This window comes from Anguilla anguilla, chromosome 6, assembly GCF_013347855.1.
Source record: "Anguilla anguilla isolate fAngAng1 chromosome 6, fAngAng1.pri, whole genome shotgun sequence".
NCBI lineage: Eukaryota > Metazoa > Chordata > Actinopteri > Anguilliformes > Anguillidae > Anguilla > Anguilla anguilla.
In genome coordinates, this window is record NC_049206.1 from 18,836,551 (window position 1) to 18,856,777 (window position 20,227).

Genomic DNA, 20,227 nt, shown 5'->3' on the forward strand with positions numbered 1-20,227 from the left:
TTAAGTTTTGTATATCAACTTTATTTAAAATGTTGGAAATACAGTACATCTCTCCAAACATAAAAAAAAAACATTTCCTTTGATCAATGTTGTTGAGTTCAGAGACACAGCGTCACCTAGTGGATGCCACACACAATGACAGGACTGGAAGAGAATGTTTGCCATGCTTTTCCCAGCAGACCAGCTTCCCGCCACTGACCTGCAGGGTCACGTGAAGGGCAGCTCGTCAGCTTCCAAAAAAAACGTGTAAATGGCCAGGAATGGTGTCAGAAGAACCTCTTTCCATAAATTATCGGATTATCCCATGGCCACAGACAAATGTGGAGACACAAAGCGGTGATTGTCCTTATATGTGAAATTGAGTAGTACAAATACCAGTACAACTGTATTGCTGAGACGACTGAAAAAAACAAAAATAAAACATATTCCATTATAATCAAAATACAATAAATCACATTTTGGACAGCAATTCAGAACGCAACCAGCAAACAAAAAATACACAAGTAGTGCTTTTAATAATGTGGTCACTGCATCTACTACAAAGACAGTTCAAACCTGTGTTCGTACACCCACTTGTTGCAAGAAGCAGGGTGGGTAACTAGGCAGTCAAAACTTTTGACCTGCTGTCTCGGGCATAATGCATAACAAAAAATAAAAAATTTCAATGAATCCAAAGGCAAAAACAAGAGTCTTCCCGAGCCCCATAAGTCCTACTGTGTACAAGTGCACTTCCCACATTGCTTGGTCTTCAGCAGCATCACTGCAAAACTTTTAGTCTAAAATAAATAAAAGTCAGGATATGCAGGCATATTCCTGAACCTTTTTGAGATCAAGCTTAGAACATTGCCTCATTTTTTTTCAGGGTGGTGCTCGAGTATTGCAGAGCAGCCTATACAGACTGTTAGGTTCAGCGAAATATGGCCAGATTGAATTGGGGCCAAACATTTTAAGTAGCTGAATTACATGAAGCCAACTTTGATAGGCCATTATCATCATCCTTTGAGGGAAACAGAAACAGCCATTCTGGTACAAATTCTAAGATGCAGGTGACATGTTTACTATGTGAAACTGCTCATTAAAGAATTGTACCTGCCAAAATTCTGATCATTCAACTAAGACATATTCTGATGGTACAGTGCGACACAGGCAGAATATCTTTATACAGGTTTGTGGTGTTTGCAGAAACGCAAGCCGCTGAAATGAATTACACTAGTAATGGGCTATTGAAAGGGCTATTGAAAAAAAGCACGGTTATTTGATTATTGAGATAGCCGGTCCTTCAAAGGAAATCGGCAATTTCAACATCATTTTAAGATATCATTTTTGAAAAGTACATCAGAAGTAGATTCCTACAAATAGTAGACTGTTAGCAATATACTTAAATGAGTTCTGTTAAGTAGAAGAGCACAGTTGTGGGTTTTTTTTTAATTAGGCATGCTGATTTGAGCATATATTTGATCTTCTTGCACAAGTATCAATATCAACTAATTAATGAGAACCTCTGACAATACTCATTGTATTTGCTGTTTTTTTTTTTTTTTTGGTCTTTTAAAAATATATAATACAAAAGAAGTATTACATCACTTCCTTGACACAGCCCACAAATATGAGGTAAATATGAAGGAAGCAGTGCGAATTCCTAAAAGACAATGATGTGGTCAGTCCATTCTGGTGCGGCCTTGAGGTAATCGCTTTACTGTAAGACCAGACCAAGCTACCGAACAAATGAATGACCCACTCGAGAGAACTGCTCACCAGTAGTTTTAAAAAGACATTGAAATGACTAGCAAGTTGCACATTTAAAGTGTAATAAAATGGCAAAACATTCAATAAACCGAGAAAACAGCTGCTCCCTCTACAATGCCTAAGGGCATGGTTGGTCCTATATTCAACACCCCCATTTCAGGCTTTATGTTTTTTTTATTCAGGTGAGATTGTTTTTAAAAAAACAAAAGGGGAGAAAAACGGAAAAAAAAGAAGTTCTGCAGTATTTTCCAAGGCTCTGTCCTGCCAAGACACACACACACACACACACACACACACACAGTCCCAAACACTACACAGGAGAAGAGCCAAGGGGAACATACCTGAATAGGCAGGTAGGCCTGCGCAGAACCACCCATCCACCCACCCCAAAAACCAGCGTCTACAAATGATGTATAAATTTATATCAACGCAGCATCACCCAACAAAATTAAATGGCCTGCTCTGTTATGCCAGTACAAAACAAAATCACACTTTAAAAAAAAGTTCAACTTTAGCATTGGTTCAAAGTATACTGCACTGAGATGTATAGTAAACTTAATTTACATGTTCATTCATAAAGAAATACTTAGTTTAAGTAACATTAAGACATAGCTTCTGTGATACTGAGTGTCAGCCCCTGTTTTTATAATAGGTTTTTTTTGTACTCAATACCTTTGGATTTTGCTTCTGACAGTTTTGCATCAGTCACTGCAGCTACATAGAGCAAGCTTTTTAAATATATTTTTACACTGGCATCTATATAAACATGCATTTGGCTAGATATGGGTCCAGAACTAAAAAGTAAACTGCCTTATTTACGTTATTTAGAGTTGCATGACAGTCCACAGGACACATTGTTGTCAAAGCCTAGTCATCGGCAGTAAAGCAAACAGAAGTGGGGTGTGGGGGGGAGATTGGAGTGCGGGGGAACTGCTTCCATGAGTTACCCAGGATGGGAAGATTCTTGATCCGCCTTCTTTTCTGTTTGGTTTCTTTTTTTTCTAATCTTTTCAATTTGACTGGACAAATGAAATCCTGGTTGGTGACATCAGGGCTTCAGCACCATGTGTAGAATACTGGACTGAATATGACTGCATATCTAGTATCTTCAACCTACAGACCAGAGAACCAAATTGAACAGACAGAAAGCAGGGCATAGATTCCAGCTATATCAGTGGTCGTGCTAGCCCACGGAATGCTGCGTCTTTGGAAAGCAGGACATTTTGAAATCTGCATTTAATGCCAGTTCATCTGCATTCTGATAAAAACAAAAAAAAAATTCTTGCCATAATATGGCAACTCACAATAATAACACAATGGCTGTAACTACACAGACTAATCTTTTTTTTAAACCTAGGAGAAATTTCTGTTTTAATTTACTCATGTGGAGCAAGCTAGCAAGAGCTTCTCATTCTCATTTTTGAATTCATTTTAAGCCCTTTCTCTTTTAATCTTGCAATGCTACCAACAGCTGGGTAAATATTATGATCAATAAAAAACACTAAAAAGTCTGACATCGAAAGCTGATTGGCTCAAAGAAACAGGAGTAATTATTTTGTTATGGGTCAAGTCTGGGTCATCGACTGTAATAAAATCTTTAAAAACAATTAATGGAAGGAACCTTGGAATATCTGCAATCACTGGACGCAGTGTCTTTTTCCTGCATTTTGGGTTTTGTCTGCATAAAACTGCAACCATGGTATATTATGTAAAAGCTTTTGCACCAGTTCCATCGTCCATTGTTCTAAGCTTCTTTATGGGATAAATAAAAAGGGGGAGTCAGCTTGCAGACAGCTCAGTATAAAAATGCAAATGTTTGGTTGGACCATCTGCTGGTGTTTACCAAATACCACTTGCTATTTACTTAAGGTTGAGCATGTTTAGTCTAAAACCTCATTTTTCCTGAGGTTAATTTTGTAAAAACAGTAGAACCTCGGCTTTACTCACCTCAGAGTTATAAACTGGCAGGTCAGCCAAATAAGGTATGAACCCTTATCTTTTTTTCTACCCATTACATTTTCCTACTTTTCATTCTGTACAAAAGCCATATATGTTCTGTGAATTTTCGGAAGAAATTTGGCAATTTGGGACTTCCAGGTCATGCAAACAAGGGTGCGATTCAATGTTAAAATGCATTAGAACTGAGAACCTTCCACTTTTGTACTTACGGCATCATTCTTTTACCACTGGGGGGGCACGTAGCTGTAGGTGGGCGTTCCAGGCGGCCGGTACGTGGGCATCGTGACTTGGTGAGGGGGTACTGGACCTGGGGAGTGAGTCGTCAACAAGGTGCCTGCCAATTAAAGGTAACCACAACATCTATTAAGATGCGGTTTCTCACCACAACTGCAATTGCATTGTGGATAAATATGTTAGTGCTGGTGCTGTGATCTATTGTGCATCTCCATGTTAATTATATAACATCGTTTGGGTTAGTGTTTCATGTACAGGTTAGCCTATATCAGGCGTTAAAGGCATTTCTTTAAAACTGGGACACAAAGCTTTTCAGCATCACCATCTATCTCCATCATATCAAAATTCAAGCAGTTTATAGTACTTTTTTCAAAATGCCATTTTCAAGAAATCATTTATTTTTATTTCTCTGAATCTAAAAACTTTCAAGGAACATCGGGAACTACCAGGAGAGCTGGGGTTATATTCAGCATTATGGCTGTGCCTGAGGTTATTCAGACAATGTTTATAATTCCAGGGCTGTTAAAATGTGCACCCACGAGCTGCTCCACAACTAGAAGTAACACACTGATACTCTATGAAAGTGCTGACATCACTTTTGGCATCACACAGTGTTGGCGTTAAGTAACCAGCTAGCTAGATTAACGTTCATTTTAGAATTAGTTTAGGCTCATCCTTTAAAAGTGATGAGATGAGAAGGGCACCATTGTATTGTTACCGTGTGCTCCATCCGGTTGTTGCATTGTAGGCTACTACACTGATGACACTGAATTTTCATTACACTGGTAAATGGAGGCAGGGGGCTTACCAGCTGACATTGCCATGGTGGTGCCGGCTACCATGCCCATGGCGACGCCATTGGCGCGGGGCGTGTGGATGGGGGGTGCATACATGGTGGCTGGCATTCCGTTGGGCTGGACCACTGTGGTGTGGTGGATGACGTGGGGTGGAGCCGCGTACAGGGGCTGTGTGAAGTAGGTACCTTGCTGCTGAGACAGGAGGTGGGAAGAGAGTGGGTGGAAGAGAAAATGGGGAGAGCAATAGATGGAGGGAGAGAAGTAAAGGAGAAGTGAATGAGATAGAGAGAACAAGGGAGAGGAAAGACAGGACAAAGGAGAGGAAAGTCAGGACAAAGGAGAGGGAGTAATATTTACTCAATTTTTACAACAGCTCTGAATGAACGCACGTCCAGCTCTGTCCAATCAGTCCAGCGTCTAACTTTCCTGTCCTGTCAGTAGCCCCTTTGCCACTGGCCAGCTCTACTCACCTGTGCGTATGGGTTCTGTTGTGGGTAAGCGCTTCTCACTGGGAAGACGGCTGTCTGGTAGGGATTTGGTGACGAAGAGTACGGCGGGACCGTACCGGTGGTTGGTGAGCAGGACATTTTGTACGGTGTGCCGTGTGTGAAACCTGAAATGCCATAGGCAAAATTTAACCATGTGAACTGTGACATACATATAAATAAGAGAACAAACGGCTTGAAATCACAGGGAAATATTAAATTGCTGTTACAGTTATAAAAAAGCATAAAAATCAAGGCCTCAAAATCAAAAACAAAGCATCTTTTGTTCAGTAAATATATATTTTGGAAATTTGGTTCCAGCATTTCCCAAGCAGGTGCCCAAATGGTGTCACTCAAATGGGAAATGAACTTTGGGCTGGCAACCAGAAATGTAAGAGGGGCATGTTACAGAATTCTGGGCATGTCTTACTGCTCCTTATCAGATTTCACCGATACAGTCCAGGCTGGACGGTAACCATGCGACCAGGTTCTCTGGAGCCCCAACCTGGTCTGCTCTCCCCTTTAAAGCCCCGTTGGGGCAATTAAGAGGGAATTCCATGAAGAGAGGCCTTACTTTACCTGTCTGAAAGGCAGCATTGGCTCCGGGGAACATATTGGGAGAATAAGCAGGGGCCGCTGTGGCGTAGCCGACCGGAAAACCTGCTGCGAATGCACAAGAGAGAGACATCAGCCTTCCCACTGCCACAGTGCAGACTACAGTCGACACTCCACTTGGGATTCCCACCTGAAAACGATGTCGTAATTGTGTGCATAAATCTAGTGCTGCAGAATTTAAACTCAGTTTAGTCATTATTTGTGTCCCGTTTGTGCCTTATGCGGTACATCATAGCTACCTAATGATGCTATATTTTAGCTAGATGTTTTCATTGTTCACAATGGAAATAAGACTTAACCACACTTTGGTTTTACCCTTGATAGTTTCAATGCCAGTACACTTGCAATACATTATATTCACCAGAAGTTCTTATATGACTTAAGGTGAGAAAGTGCCTTGTGACTATGGGGTTTGTGCACTGGTAAAGCTGGGAAGGTCAGACCTGCATGGGTTAGCAACATTAGCGAGGCTGGTGAGGGTCAGCTGGAGACATCCTGCAACTCAGTGGGGCGCGGGACCATGCTTACCTGGGTATCCTATTCCCTTGGGGTTCGCATAGGGCACTCCTGTCGGAGCCGGGCTGTAAACCGGATTCATGTTGCAGTGGCGTCTGTTGCTTCTGTAGGCCATAGAAAACAGGTCTGATCAGTCACGGTGACTCTGCGCATCAGGGCTTTCCCCTGAAGGCTTGCCTGAACGGACCGCATTTTAACATCCTTCACAGGTGTCATTCACAGAAATGATTAAAATTAATTTTAGACAAATGTGCAAATGTGAAAACTGAAGTTCTCTGGTGTTCACTCCAGCTGAAAATTAACAGTGCAATAAATGCCTTATTCGTGCAATATTTGATATTCATGTGGAAGAATGACTTTATACCCTGTATTCAAATGTATGCAGTCCCTCAACCACTTATGGGCACAGCACAAAGACTGAAAGATTACTTCAAGGACCTAAGCAACAAAATATGTAGGCACAACACTGAAATAAATTGGAATTCATCCATTTTGAGAATTCAGTAAAAAGGTCAGAAAATGACCTATTTTTTTTAATTTTTTTTAACAAAGATTCTAATGAGGCAAGGTATTGCAATCCCATCGCTATGCTTTAAAACAATATGAAAGGTCTAACATGTTTTATGGTACTCAAGGTCAACTTTAAATCTCCTGAGTGGTTAGTTATTCAGTAAGTCAGAAATCATGGTTGAGTCATTTCTTTCATGAGCAAATATGGAAATTCAGTTTAAAATAAAAAGGCTGAGGCGAGCATGCAATCATATTTATATGGAATGACAAAAATGTCCACAGTGAAGCAGTGTGACAACCTGATTATAAATAGAAACATTAAAAACCGAAACATTACTCAGGCTCAATTACCAGGAACATGACTCACATAACCACACTGGACCATTAAAGGGAAAAACCATGTGTGTGTGTGTGTGTGTGTGGCACCTATATACGTGAGCTTCAATATGCTGATGACTGTCCTTCAGAAGCATAAGGGCAATCTGAAAGAGACCCTTAATTATTATAAAATAAAGCCGAGGGACCCTGAAGCAATTGCCATGGACTGGCAAGTATGGAGAACAACCTTCAATTCTGAGGTCGACCGCTTCGAATCCAAACGCACGTCCCCGAGTTGCTCAATGATGGGGCCAGCATTCGCAACAACAGCCACCACTCGATATCACAGTTATACACACCGTAATTTTGATATTAATTACCTTCTCCTGCTTACATTGTAGAGCTTGAACGCTCAGTGAAAAAAGAGGAGATTTATGCTAATATATTACAATTTCAACCTCGGCAGCTCCTGCCCTTGATTATTTGTGATCCTACAAACTGAAATGCAGCACCGCCAGATGAAAGACCCACGGGAGCGTGAGCGGTAAATTGCAGCGAGATGGCTTGATTAGGCTGGTTTCATGCCCCCTGTGAGGACATGAGTGTAAATTTGTGACAGAAGAACAGCACAATGACCTGAGACCAGCTAGTACTCGTAGAACAGACGCTCTTTAAGAATGGTGCAATAATATACACATTTGGTCGTCCGCTGAGTAAATTAATTCTGATTTGAGTGTTCTATTGGCTATGCTACAGATACTCGATAAAATCAATCAGATATTCAGCTCCAGTGTCTCTATCCATCATGCCGTCATGTTGCAGGAAATTACAGGTGTTAACAGGAAAGCTCTGGTGCTCTCCACGTTGCTAGGCTACAAATGGAAGCTGGTAGCCTATTCAAACAAGCTCTTATATCAATATTTATATTACAAATCAGAAAATTTTGAGCTTCGATGGGACTGAAATGTTACCAATTTGGAGATATAGATACCTTGGTGTAGTTTAGAACTGAAACTGGCCTACGCACAAGGTATAATGTAGTGCACAACCCCACTGACTCTCGACAGATCTTTTTTTATAAAAGGTAATCAACCAAAGAGATATCCTGATTAAATAAATAAATAAATAAGAACATGTTTGTGCTCATTGTGCTGACAAGACCCACTGGCTTGCTGTGTTCTATGTTATATTAAAAATAATTTTCCGAGATTCATTTTGAAATCATTCATGAACCCCCCCCCCCCCCCCCGTTGTTTATTCTGAGCACATACCCGGCCCCGGCCTCTCAATTAAATTAACTCTTGTCGGCCCACAATTAAATATCTAATGACTACAAGAGAACATCTAAATATCTAATATCAGGAAACAACAGAATAACCATCTTTATTTCTTTTAGTCTTCTTTCTTTGTTGCTGTGACAACCGCTGCCGATGGATACTTCATTACTCACACAATGCTGTGCTATTTCTGTCACACCTTGCGATGGATTCAATTGAAAGCACGCCTTGAGCTCATCTTCTAAAGGGCAACTCCAGCCATTCTATAAAAATGCCACCAGTGCTTTCCCTTAACAGTCCTCGACCATTTCATCTGACAGGAAGTCGAAAGAAATCTGACGTTTCTGGATGAAACGTCGATGTTCATTTTAAAATGAGCCCCTGGGGAAAGTCTTTGGTTGGACATCAGGAATGAACAGTAACTCAGAGGCCCAAATAAGGCTAATTAACAGCCTAAATGCTTGGTGCATACAATCAAAAACTTCCCCTGTTTGAATTCATCCTAAAGCTATTAAGGGTTTTAATAAAAAATAAAATAAAATAAAATAAATAAAAAATCAATTCAAAGCCTGGCGAACACTTTTATTTCACAGGGTCCAGGCAACTAGCCTGTCCATTTTCTTCACATGCAGAAATCCAAACTTCACTGATAAAATAGCTGCTACTTGTAGTTTTACTCCATGTCCATCCAAAGTATCATTTACATTGATTTGTAGGCACCAAATGTCACAACATGTGTGCAGGACACACAAGTGATTATTTATGGATTTACTAGTATTCAGAAAATTACACAAAGTTGTATATTTGCACAGTGATAGTTGTCCAAGGCAAATTTACACCCCATTAAAAAATAGTTCCCTCAGTAGAATGGCATGCAGAATGCATTCTGGGACTACAGTACATCAATAGCCAGTACTTCACCATCCACATTGGCCAATGCAAATACCTCCCAATTTTACATTATAGCACAAACAGAAACTTCAACCAAATTTCCACATTATTGGAAGAAACAGATGACCACATGTCAACTTATAAAGGAAAGATGTCACGTGCATGTTTCCAACTCAGATTTCAGGCAAGTTCAGAGAAACTCTCCAAGTACAGTGAGAGAATGTGAAGGCGGTGCTCTGGTGACAAGTTCTGTACAAAAATATGTCTGCATAGTAAAAGTAATTCTTCCAAGAGCAGTTAAATATTTTTAAGAAGTGTAGGAAGTCTTTAATATTATCTTTTCCCTTCAATTTTCAGTGGTTCAAATCCTCTTCTCTTCTCAGTCACCCTGACAACTATCAACAAACCTACGTTTTTTGTCTGACGTCTCCATGGGCTGTCTAGACAGTGTTAACAATGCTTCCCTGTGTGTTGAAAGGGAAGGTTTACCAGCTTGAGCATGTTTTAAAAAGTAGTTGTGCATCCATTTTGTTTGGAACATGATATATCTTCTGCAACTGGCTTTCAAATGAAGATTGGCAATCCCATCATAGGCATTCTCACCACACAAATCAAAAACTGTTGAAAGACTGAAACCCAGCATACTAAGGCTGGGGGTAATAGGTTTGGGCTAAATCTGCACTCCTGTGACTTCATAGTGACTGGAGACTCTGGCCCAACAAAGAATTCAATATCAGGGCTCTGTTCTTTCTCCATTTGTCCTCCATTTCTGACATCCCAACCTGTTTATAGTAGGAGCACATTTGATGCATACTACATGCACAAACACAAGCACCTCCGGTTTAACACGATATGATACATAACTTGTAAAGCTTCCACAAGAATCAAACATACGGTTTTTGATTCATCTGAAAACATATAGCTAGGCCTACCAGAAGCAGGTTCCAGCACACTGTAGCTTTACAATAGTCATTCTCTATCCAATTCCAGAAAGACATGCATTAATAAAAATACTGGAAACAAAGCACAGAGCACTGGAAGTAGGCCAAGTGATCTGGCCAAAGGCAGAGTTGGCCATGCCCACAAAATGTCCCAATATTTTCAGGGGTCAGAACAAAGCTGCTGGAAAACAAACTGTAAAATGTGTCATTCTATTCAAAACAGCTGTTCCACAAACTAGTTACATGTCAATGGAATAAAAACTCATTATCTGGTCCCAGCAAAACTGGGACATGATGCACCAAAGCAGTGATCTACCTGCAGCACACATTTTATAAACTACTCTGGATATTGAGTGTCTCCACAGAGATAAGCTTTTTCAACACATGACTGAACATACTGATATCAGTACCCCACTGTTTAGTAGGCTCATATGAACTGAGGTGGAAAATAGCTTGAAATGTTACTGTAGCTGACTTGACATGAAGCAGAACAATTGATAGGTACAACGAACGAAAGGATCTTAACTTTCCTAAATTAATTTTCACATAACCACTCAAAAGAGAGTGGAGCAGTTTAGCCAGCTTCAGATTTTTCAGCCAAATTGTCACGGATTTCACACTGCCTTGTGGGTCTGAAAAACCAACGTATTTTGGATCCTCTCTGCACTTAAAAAAGAAACATTATAAACATTTATTCCAGGGCATACATTTTCCCAATGGTGTTTTCTTAGTAATTAGTGTCCTTACAGTTTTGCTGTAAGAAGCCAGCTGGCAATTTTGTCGTTTTTTTTATATAACAAACGGTGCTAATGAAATTATTTAAATACAATCAACTGTAACTGCATACTGTCTGAATAAAATACCATCGACCGACGTTGTGTCCTACGATATCAGAGATATAGCTACAATGTTTATGGGACTATAATTCAGATAGCTACGTAACCGCTAAATGTCAGTAGTTCACTGGAAGCCACCAACAAACCCAGACAGTAATTTAGCTACACCGACCTATCCCTGCACTATTATAATAATCAGTAACAAATAACAAACATGTTGGGTTCGTACAGCTCCAATTCCCAGTTATTCGGTCCTCTAGCAAGTTAATAGGTTAGCTAGCTAATAATACAGTTAGCATCAATAAATGAGCAAACTTACAGCATCCTAAAACATTAGAGATAAATTAACGCAAACAAATGGTCAAAAAAACAACGATAAGTTAGCCAGAGAGCCAGCCAGTAATTACAATGTCGTTGGGTACAAAGTCTTCATTAGCTAACGCTGAATATCACTCTTTGTTGTTGAAAAAGTGGTAACGTTAAGCTTCTCATATCAATCGAGTGTAATCAAATAAGGCTAGCAATCTAGCGATACTGCTAACTGGCTACCCAGCAAACGGCGTTACTTTTTTCTAGAAAACCCGCCTCAGGCTAGCTGGAATACGTCGACTCTTTCCACATTAGCTATCTATCTAGCCAAATCGCAAGCGATTAATCAATTAATTAATCAAGTAATTAATCAGACGTCTTTCCACAATTGCTCTTGGCTAACAGTTAGCTAGCCAAACGTTCAGACAGCTGACTAACGTTACCCCGCGTTAGCTCTTGACCTGTGGCTAACATGGTTTGGCTAGATATATAAACGCAGGGATGGCTAACGTTAGCCAACTCATATTGGTCATATATGATATGGCTATGCATCTGCTTAGGCTGATGTTCGGTAACGACGCTAGTCATCTAGTAAGCAAGCAACCCATCACTAGGTAACGTAACGGTACACTAGACTGCGTGGGTTGTGATTCTGAATGGGCGCTGCAATGCAATCGTATTAATAATAGGCCGCAGTAAGGAGATGAAATGAAAGACAGACAGGTCCAGGTTCTCGCATCACCACCGGTTATTCAATTCTTCACCCTTGAGCCCACCCCAGAATCGTCGCAACAGGTAACCAACACCGGCGAAGACTGGTGGTAAACCAGTATCAGCGACAAGCTGTGTTGACTACTTACATGTTTTTCTCCCGCTTTACCGACAACTGTTCAATTCGTCAGGATTTTTCCCCTTTATGATTTTGATATTGTCCTCTCTCTGACAGTGAACGCTGCGCCCCAACCAAACCTACATCAACAAGCGTCACTTCCGACCATGAAAAACTGAAGCTGTTCAGTAATGTGACCCTTGTCATGTGACTGAGGTGTGCTGAGTAGTTTGACTTTTTTAAAGGCTTTTTTTTTTAGATAGTTGCGATGGGGAAAAAAATAGGTGGACACAAATGTATTTTGTTACAAATTACCTGTCGAACATCTTTCATTTACAATATATGGTTAATGTGTAGGTTGCTTTGCAGGTGGTATAGGCAAACCATATAAAAATAGGTGAGAAACAGAAATAGGTGAGAAAAGTTGCCTTTTTAACAAGTAATAATTTTATTTCCCAAAAAGATATGTGAAAATTATTGGTACGACGATTTCTGTTCTCTGTGTTATTTTGTCTTTCAAGATCCTTCAGTCTGTACTTGCGAACTGCCCTCTTTATTTCAGTCTACGCATTTCTGATCATTTAATGTCTCATCTCACGATAGCACTTCATAGTTCCAATGGAAGTCGAACATTGGGGGGGAAAAAAATAGGTTAGAAACCCATGAGAGACACTGTCACCCTGGCTGACTGGAACTTATCCATTCCTGGGAGACACTAGAGCCAATTGTGCACCACTGTGCAGGGCTACTGGCCACAGTCCATACACGAGGGACTTAAGGTGGTCACCCAACAGCCTTGTATGTATTATTTTTACACATTATCTTTTTAAAAAAATATTGTTTAAAACAAGAATCAATTGTGTATCAGTAGAATATCCGTCCTTGTAATGGGAGATGCCGTTTCTCTTAATGTCGTGAAACTTACCCGACTGTCAACTGTTACTCCCTAAATTGTATTATATTATTATATACCTGTATTACCAATGCAAAGTCAAATGTGTGACCCATATAGAGACATGCAAAGTAAGTTTTCAGTTAAAATTCTTAAATACTATAGGAGGAATAATTCAAACATAATGCTAAATTAGTACTGAGAACAGTTTTGATATTTGTGAGTGAGCCCGCATCATTTCAGTATTTCCACAAGAGGGCACTGTCTTCAACACAAAATCTCATATGCCAACTACCCGCCATTGTCAAGCCAACAGGTCTTAAAATATCTAATACATTTTTCTTCGAATATAGAAACTGTATGTGACAACTGAAAATATTGTAACAAGTTATTCCAAAGAGAGACCAGGTGGATCTTGGAGTATGCAAATGCTTTATTTAAGAGGCAGAGTTCCTCACCAGATGTGAGATTAGGCTGACCCAGAGCAACGACTGCAGGCTCTGGGTCAGCCTAAAGATTCACATAAGCATTGCACCTTGGGTAAATCTGGTTTATATGGTAAAACAGCTGCACAAGCACTGTAGGGATATTGCTTTTTTCACTAAGGACTTTTTACAAGCAGGACAAGCTCATTTGCAAAAGTAACAAAGGCATATTTTAAAAAAATCCATATTTGTGTATGAAACATTTAGCCAGAATCAATAGGCCATATTATTGCATATAAAATCAAGGCTGGTAGCGAGTGAGAGCAAGTGACCTAGCTTAGCTATGGATCGACTAACTGGAGCAGCTAAATGCACATTAAAGAAAGACAAGGACACGAAGGAGGCAGCTATTCTTCATCCGCTACATTATACACTGAAAAAAAAAACACATACATATATGGGAAGAACAAAAAGAATAATGTAATGTTTTTCAGAAAGTGCTAATTCCCCATTTATCATTTCTCCATGCCATTTTTACTCAATGTGACTCAAAGTGAAGGCAAGGCTGGTCTGGTGCCTCTGGCTAGCAGCCCTGCATTGCGAGGCATCCAGCGAGTAGGTTTAAGCTGATTGCCTTGTCTCTGTCTCATTGGTGAAGATAATGAAAACTGCAAATAAAAGTGTTGTAAAAAGAGGGGATTTTGTAGCCTGTAGATTCTTTAGGTTTGTACATGTAAGCATTTATTTGCCATTTTAAGCATTTGCCGGTGTGTGCATGTACTACCCCTCTTCGATAGAAGCTCTTGGTTTCCTTCCTCCTTTTCATCCCTGTTTTTGAAAATGTGTGTTTATTTTTAATGTCAAACCACCTTCCGCAAGTGCAAAATGAACACAAGTTTATCTTTAGCACGTATTGACGTCAAAATCAGGCAGTTGAGAGGGACATATTAATGGTGTTGATGGTCATCTCCGCCTGTGACTAGCAAGAAAATCGGTGGGTGAAAGTGATATAGTTATCTTTGCTGAGAACTGCTGTGACACTCCTTGCTTAGCGAGAACAGAAAGGGGAGCTCAGAGTGATGCTTGCAAATATGTGAGAATTTGCAGCACTTCGGGAAGGGCGTGAGCAGTTGTGGTTTCCTCTGAAGTTCTGTCGTTTGGGCGAGCCAAGTAGGTAGGAATGCTGTTTAAAGACACTACTAGGGTGCTAGTGATATGTAAATGTAATGTTTCTGCAGATACCTATGCATGTCTGTGGTTTCTAGGATTTAAAATCTGAAACTGATGCATTTCAACTTCCACTCATCATTTAATGTAATGGCACTTCCAAGTTGTGGTTTACGGGGATTCTGAACACTAGGAAACTCTGATGCCTATTCCATCAGGAAGTCAAGGAAGAAAGCCTGTGATTATCTGCAAGCTGTGTGCACATGTATATGCAATTCTCATGTGCAAATAATATGCAATGGCACTTCCAAGTTGTGGTTTGCGGGGATTCTGAACACTAGGATACTCTGATGCCTATTCCATCAGGAAGTCAAGGAAGAAAGCCTGTGATTATCTGCAAGCTGTGTGCACATGTATATGCAATTCTCATGTGCAAATAATATGCAAAACCGTCATTGACACATTGGAAGCTAAATCACGTGCCATTGCTGCAAGAAATGGTTGCCTATATAAATCGTCGTTTATGAGGATCCAAAGAGCGTTTAACTCTCGACTTGTAAGCTTCTATGATCATTGCAGTTCTGATAGATCTAACTGCACTGCTTTTTTGGTTCTCCAGGTACTACATGAATCATGAAGATGCTATGGTGAGCTACTGAGAAGCCAGTGATGTTGCAAGTGCAACATGGTGTGGAGCTGGCTGACCTAACTGCCCACGTAAGTCTTTGTGTTTCACTGAGGCTCTTGAGTAGTACATTTTTTTCACATTGTTCTAATTATTCATCATTGTCATCTAAAATTAAATTGTCATTGTGACCTCTGGGATGGCATAGTCAGCTGTGGCTGGCCACTGTGATTTTACTTAGTTATCCTTTATTTTACCAGCATCTGACAAATACAGTTATAAAACAATATCACATTTATATGAGTCATAAACAGTTCATAAGACATGTTGTACCAATATACAATGCTTAAACAAGTTTTAAAGCAGGTGCACTCCTCATTCACGGTATAAAGAATTGAACGGTTTAAATCCAACAATAAGTTGACTATTAACATGAACAAAACTAATAGTGAAAAGAAAGGTCTGATCCAGATATTTTCTGTGAATTCAACTTCAACTCCTTTGCATATGTCATATGTAATTGATTTTAAAAATGGTCCGGGATGAACATGCAAAAAATACAAACATTTTTTTTTTGCACTTTATTGCACATTCTGTTCAAATGCACATTGCTACTGAAGTTCCGATATGCCTGTGGGCTCTGGAGGTAAGGCGACCAAAAATGGTTAATTTTCTCACTGTATCAGCCATGAGAAAAGAATTCTTGATGGAGAGAGAGCAAGGGGAAGTTTGCATCATCACATGCAACTAACACTGTGCTCCGCACCTTATCTCCTTCAGTGATGGTGTTAAGATGCCCCTCCTGAGACTCATCCCCTGTCTGGCCTGCCTTGCCCTCAGCCTGATTTGGGATGTCCAGCTGCCAGCTGCCAGCCATGCCCACTGCCAACTGGTAAGGAGCACCCAATTTTCCAGAAGTTCCCAAAAAGAGCAGCAATGGGTACTGACAGCGCACAGATAGTGTCCAACTCTTCTGATGTATTCATATGCTACTTGGACTGTTTCTCTGGCCTCTCTTTTCCAGAAAATGGCATTGCCATACTTTGCTGGGCATGTAGCATTTTTTTCCTTCCATCTATCAACAGTCCACATTAAAATTGTCATATGACGTATGTATTTTGCTGAAGTTAAAATTAATTCGAGTTTTCTAAGTGGTTTTCTACATTCTGCCATCATTTATGTCATACAGTTCATTATGGATGTTTTCTCTTATCATTAGATTTTTTTTACTTAAACTTTAATAGTTAGTGTCTGTTAAGTGTCTATATTCTTTTTTTAATTAGTCAGTTCATTTGTATAGCCACACAATTTATTAGAATTACTGGAATATATTTATATATTTACATACACTTTTTATTTTTGCTGGCTCTCTGGCTTTAATCTCTCCCTTTTTGAATGGATGTTGACTGTTTTTGCCATCAAGGGGTGAGGGGCTCATGTTGATTGATTTGTTCTCATTTATTTGAAAATAACTGAGTGCCTGGGTTTCTAACCAGGTCATTGACTTTTTAAACCACACTGCTGGCTGTCACAAGTAGTCAGTGCCATTCATAAAGTAAGAGTGACAGCAGTCTCATAATATGTTGGTCCATTGTGTATATAACAGTCTTGGCCTTTTTAAATGCAAATGTAGAAACGGTAAGAAATTTTTAAACAGGAGCCAAAAGTGAGATTCTTAATTTTCCATTCTCGTTTTTCCTTTTTTTGAGTGTAGATAGTCATAAAATGACTTCCCATAATTTGTTGAAAGTTTTTGTGAACGAGCCAGTGGTAATGACGATGCACAGGTGAACTAGGGACTAGCAATTCAGGACAAGAATGAAATTTTACAATGTGTATCTGTATACTTTGCGGGACCATCCACGATAGTCCTCTCCTTGCTATCTAATCACTCTTCTAACACAAGAACAAAGGCTAATAATTGGATGCTAATGCACAGACTAAATGGCTGTCCTCTGGAGAGATGTAAATTAGACTTTCTGAGAAATTAGACTCCTTTGCTTGCTAACTTATTAAACTTCCAAGAACATTTAAGGAGAGTCTGTATTCCTCACAATAGCTATGTTCGCTTATGCCTCTCTCCTTTTTCAGACACAGCAAGCTGCCCTGTGTAAAGACTTTCAGCTCTCATCTGTGCCCACAGACTTGCCAAAAAACATCAAGGAACTCCAGCTCAATAATAATCCCATCAGAGTGCTGAAAAACACCTCCCTCTCCTGCTGTCCTCACCTCAAGGTCCTGAGCTGTGCCAGCTGCTGCTTGGAAACCATCGAGGCACACACCTTCCATAATGCCCTTAACATAGAGAACCTCAACCTTGCTAAAAACCACATTCACACTGGGTACCAGCAGACCAGTCAGGCCCTATGGCATCTAGCCCAACTAAAGGTTTTGGACCTTTCTGAAAATGGGCTGACAGAAAACATGGTTTCTCTCTTTCTGCATAACATGTCTTCACTTGAGCGCCTGTCTCTCTCTGGGAACATTATGTTGAGACTGGACCAGACTATCTTCCATAACCTCCATCGGTTGGAGGAGTTGAACATGGAGAGCAATGCACTCTTTGAGATTGAGGGAGGGGCATTCAATAGTCTGCAGAGTCTACAAAGACTCAATCTGGCCTTCAACAACCTGCTATGCCTGGTGAACTTCCGGCTTACCCGACTCTTGGTCCTGAACGCCAGCCACAACAACCTGGAGTGGTTCATCTCTGACCAGGACGTGAAAGAACCTTTCCACTTACAAACCCTGGACCTGCGGGACAACAGGCTCCTCTTCTTTCCTTTCCTGCCCACCCTCAGCCATGTCCAGACTCTGCTCTTGTCTGACAACCAGATTGGCTTCTATCAGCACTTTGCCAACATCAGTTCCTTAAACTGGACCACCCATGTGCAGTTTTTCAATCTGTACGGAAACATAAGCAATGTAACAGTTGAGCTTTGGGATGAGACCCTCCATGGGGACATCTCCTCAGTGGAGCTGCTGGACCTGACTGGGAACCGTGTTGTTTACTTCCCACGGGGCTTTCTGGGTAAGATGCAAAAGTTAACAAGATTGAAGCTAGGAAGGAACTGCTTGGAGTCATTGGATTTGAAAGAGCTCTCAGCCTCCCTGTATGAGCTAGACTTGAGCAGCAACAGGCTAACCATGCTCTCAGCTAGCCAAACCACTTTGGATGCATTAGCCTATTTAACTCATCTTAACTTGAGCCTGAATGATCTACAGAGACTCCCAACAAGACTGTTTGTGGGCCTCTCCAATCTCACCACAGTGGATCTTAGTTACAACAAGGTGGATATTTGTTCCTCAGAGGACTTAGACTCATGCACAGATGACTGTGACTGCGTCATTTGGACAGACATCAGCTCCCTGAAACAGTTGTACCTAAGAGGGTGCAGCCTGAGGCAGATACCACCATTTGCTTTTAACGGCACAACGATAACACACCTGGAGCTTTCAGACAACCCACAAATTTTTCTGAGCCAGGAATCGTTAGCTGGTCTAAATGGAACCCTGCAGCAGCTGGGCCTTGGCAACACCAAGACTCAAGCCTTTGACTTCACTCCATTCATTCACTTGAGATCTCTAGACATTTCCAAGAACTCCTTGTCCCACCTCCCAGGTATCCCACCTCTGAGGTGGTTGGATTTGAGGGACAACAGCCTGACCTCCATACCCTTTCAACAGGCTGAGACTCTAAGCAGCAGTCTACACACCGTCTTCCTTGGGGGAAACCCATTCAATTGTTGTGATATGGACTGGTACAGGATGTTGGAGGAGGTGAACACCGTAAATATCATGGATTGGCCTGATGTGACATGTCTGCATGCTGTTCACGGGACAAATATGGTGGACCGTCTAAGTGGAAACTTGTGCAGAATGAGTAATGAAGAACCCAGCGGGTGGTATGTTGCTCTCCTCCTGGTTGTTTGTCTCACTTTTGTGGGCATTATAGTCATTTTTACGTTGACCTTCAGGTCCAGTAGGGTGCCTGGGCAAATTAATAAGAGATGTATGCGGGCCACCTCGTATTAACAATGTTGCTAAATAAAGACAGCATAATAAGAACTCAGTTTTAGTGTATTTCTTCTTACGGGCCACTGTTACTTTGTCTGGAATTAATGCAATTTGTTTTCATTTCATCTATTTATATTGCTGGATTTAACCTCTGTGTACTTGCTCAACTTATAATTCTGTCATTACTTGGTTCCTTAACCACTATGACTCAGAGGCACAAGCATGTAATGAAAACAGAATGTAAATAATACAATGCATTTCACTCACTTTCACTTTTTAAAATGTTGTGCTGACCACATCTTACTTCTAGAGTAGTATTTCAGTATTGCCTTAGGAACATCTTCACTTACCTTGTGGGTGCATGCACTGCTGAACGTACATGAATAAAGTAATTTGATAGAGAATCACATGGCTTCTGACAATCTGGCCATTAAAGATGGCGGTTGTGTGTGTGTGTGTGTGTGCGTGTGTGCGTGTTTGTGTGAGAGAGAGCCTTGCAGAAGTAAGCTCTAACTGTAAGCAGCAGAGGAAATGTGAAATTTCCTGTTGTGCCAAACTGCAGTGAACGGGCAGTCCTGAAGCTTAGAAACTTCTATCTGCGGTTTGGCCGTGGGTGAATGTCATACACACACAGCTGCACCTAGGCCAGATCAACACCCTAAGGCCATCCCCGAAAACCACAACTCATGCAGTCTGTCTTTAAAACTTTTGCAGTACTTCCCATAATATGTTTACCAGGAGAATGTGAAGTTCACATCAGGATACGAACTGTATGAAGAGATGTGGCTAATCTCAACTAAGCAGAATACTCTGAACAAGGCTTTATAAACATATGGAT

General features: G+C 40.6%; 2 protein-coding genes across 10 annotated transcripts; one reads left to right on the top strand and one right to left on the bottom strand.

The window, feature by feature from the left end:
* LOC118229621 (myelin-associated neurite-outgrowth inhibitor) lies at positions 1 to 19,858 on the bottom strand. Of its 5 annotated transcripts, none has more exons than XM_035421745.1 (7): positions 19,740 to 19,858; positions 6,365 to 6,456; positions 5,801 to 5,884; positions 5,207 to 5,349; positions 4,748 to 4,928; positions 3,915 to 4,039; positions 1 to 2,859 (listed from the first exon to the last, which is right to left on the bottom strand). In XM_035421745.1, exons 2-6 carry the CDS (start codon positions 6,432 to 6,434, stop codon positions 3,927 to 3,929), a joined length of 591 nt encoding a protein of 196 aa, XP_035277636.1. In that variant the 5' UTR covers positions 6,435 to 6,456; positions 19,740 to 19,858; the 3' UTR covers positions 1 to 2,859; positions 3,915 to 3,926. The 5 variants fall into 5 exon arrangements, with proteins under 5 accessions (XP_035277636.1, XP_035277638.1, XP_035277637.1 ...); XM_035421747.1 differs by lacking the exon at positions 19,740 to 19,858 and adding an exon at positions 12,295 to 12,448 and having other exon boundaries at positions 5,801 to 5,881; XM_035421746.1 differs by lacking the exon at positions 19,740 to 19,858 and adding an exon at positions 12,295 to 12,448 and having other exon boundaries at positions 4,748 to 4,925.
* On the top strand, positions 12,211 to 19,444 carry LOC118229619 (transforming growth factor beta activator LRRC33-like). 5 transcript variants are annotated; one of them, XM_035421741.1, is made up of 4 exons: positions 12,211 to 12,229; positions 15,367 to 15,464; positions 16,153 to 16,264; positions 17,464 to 19,444. In XM_035421741.1, the coding sequence occupies exons 3-4, from the start codon at positions 16,166 to 16,168 to the stop codon at positions 19,405 to 19,407; spliced, it is 2,043 nt and encodes a 680-aa protein (XP_035277632.1). In that variant the 5' UTR covers positions 12,211 to 12,229; positions 15,367 to 15,464; positions 16,153 to 16,165; the 3' UTR covers positions 19,408 to 19,444. The 5 variants fall into 5 exon arrangements, with proteins under 5 accessions (XP_035277632.1, XP_035277633.1, XP_035277630.1 ...); XM_035421742.1 differs by lacking the exon at positions 12,211 to 12,229 and adding an exon at positions 14,459 to 14,574; XM_035421739.1 differs by lacking the exon at positions 12,211 to 12,229 and adding an exon at positions 14,605 to 14,754.
* Positions 19,859 to 20,227: the final 369 nt, after the last annotated feature.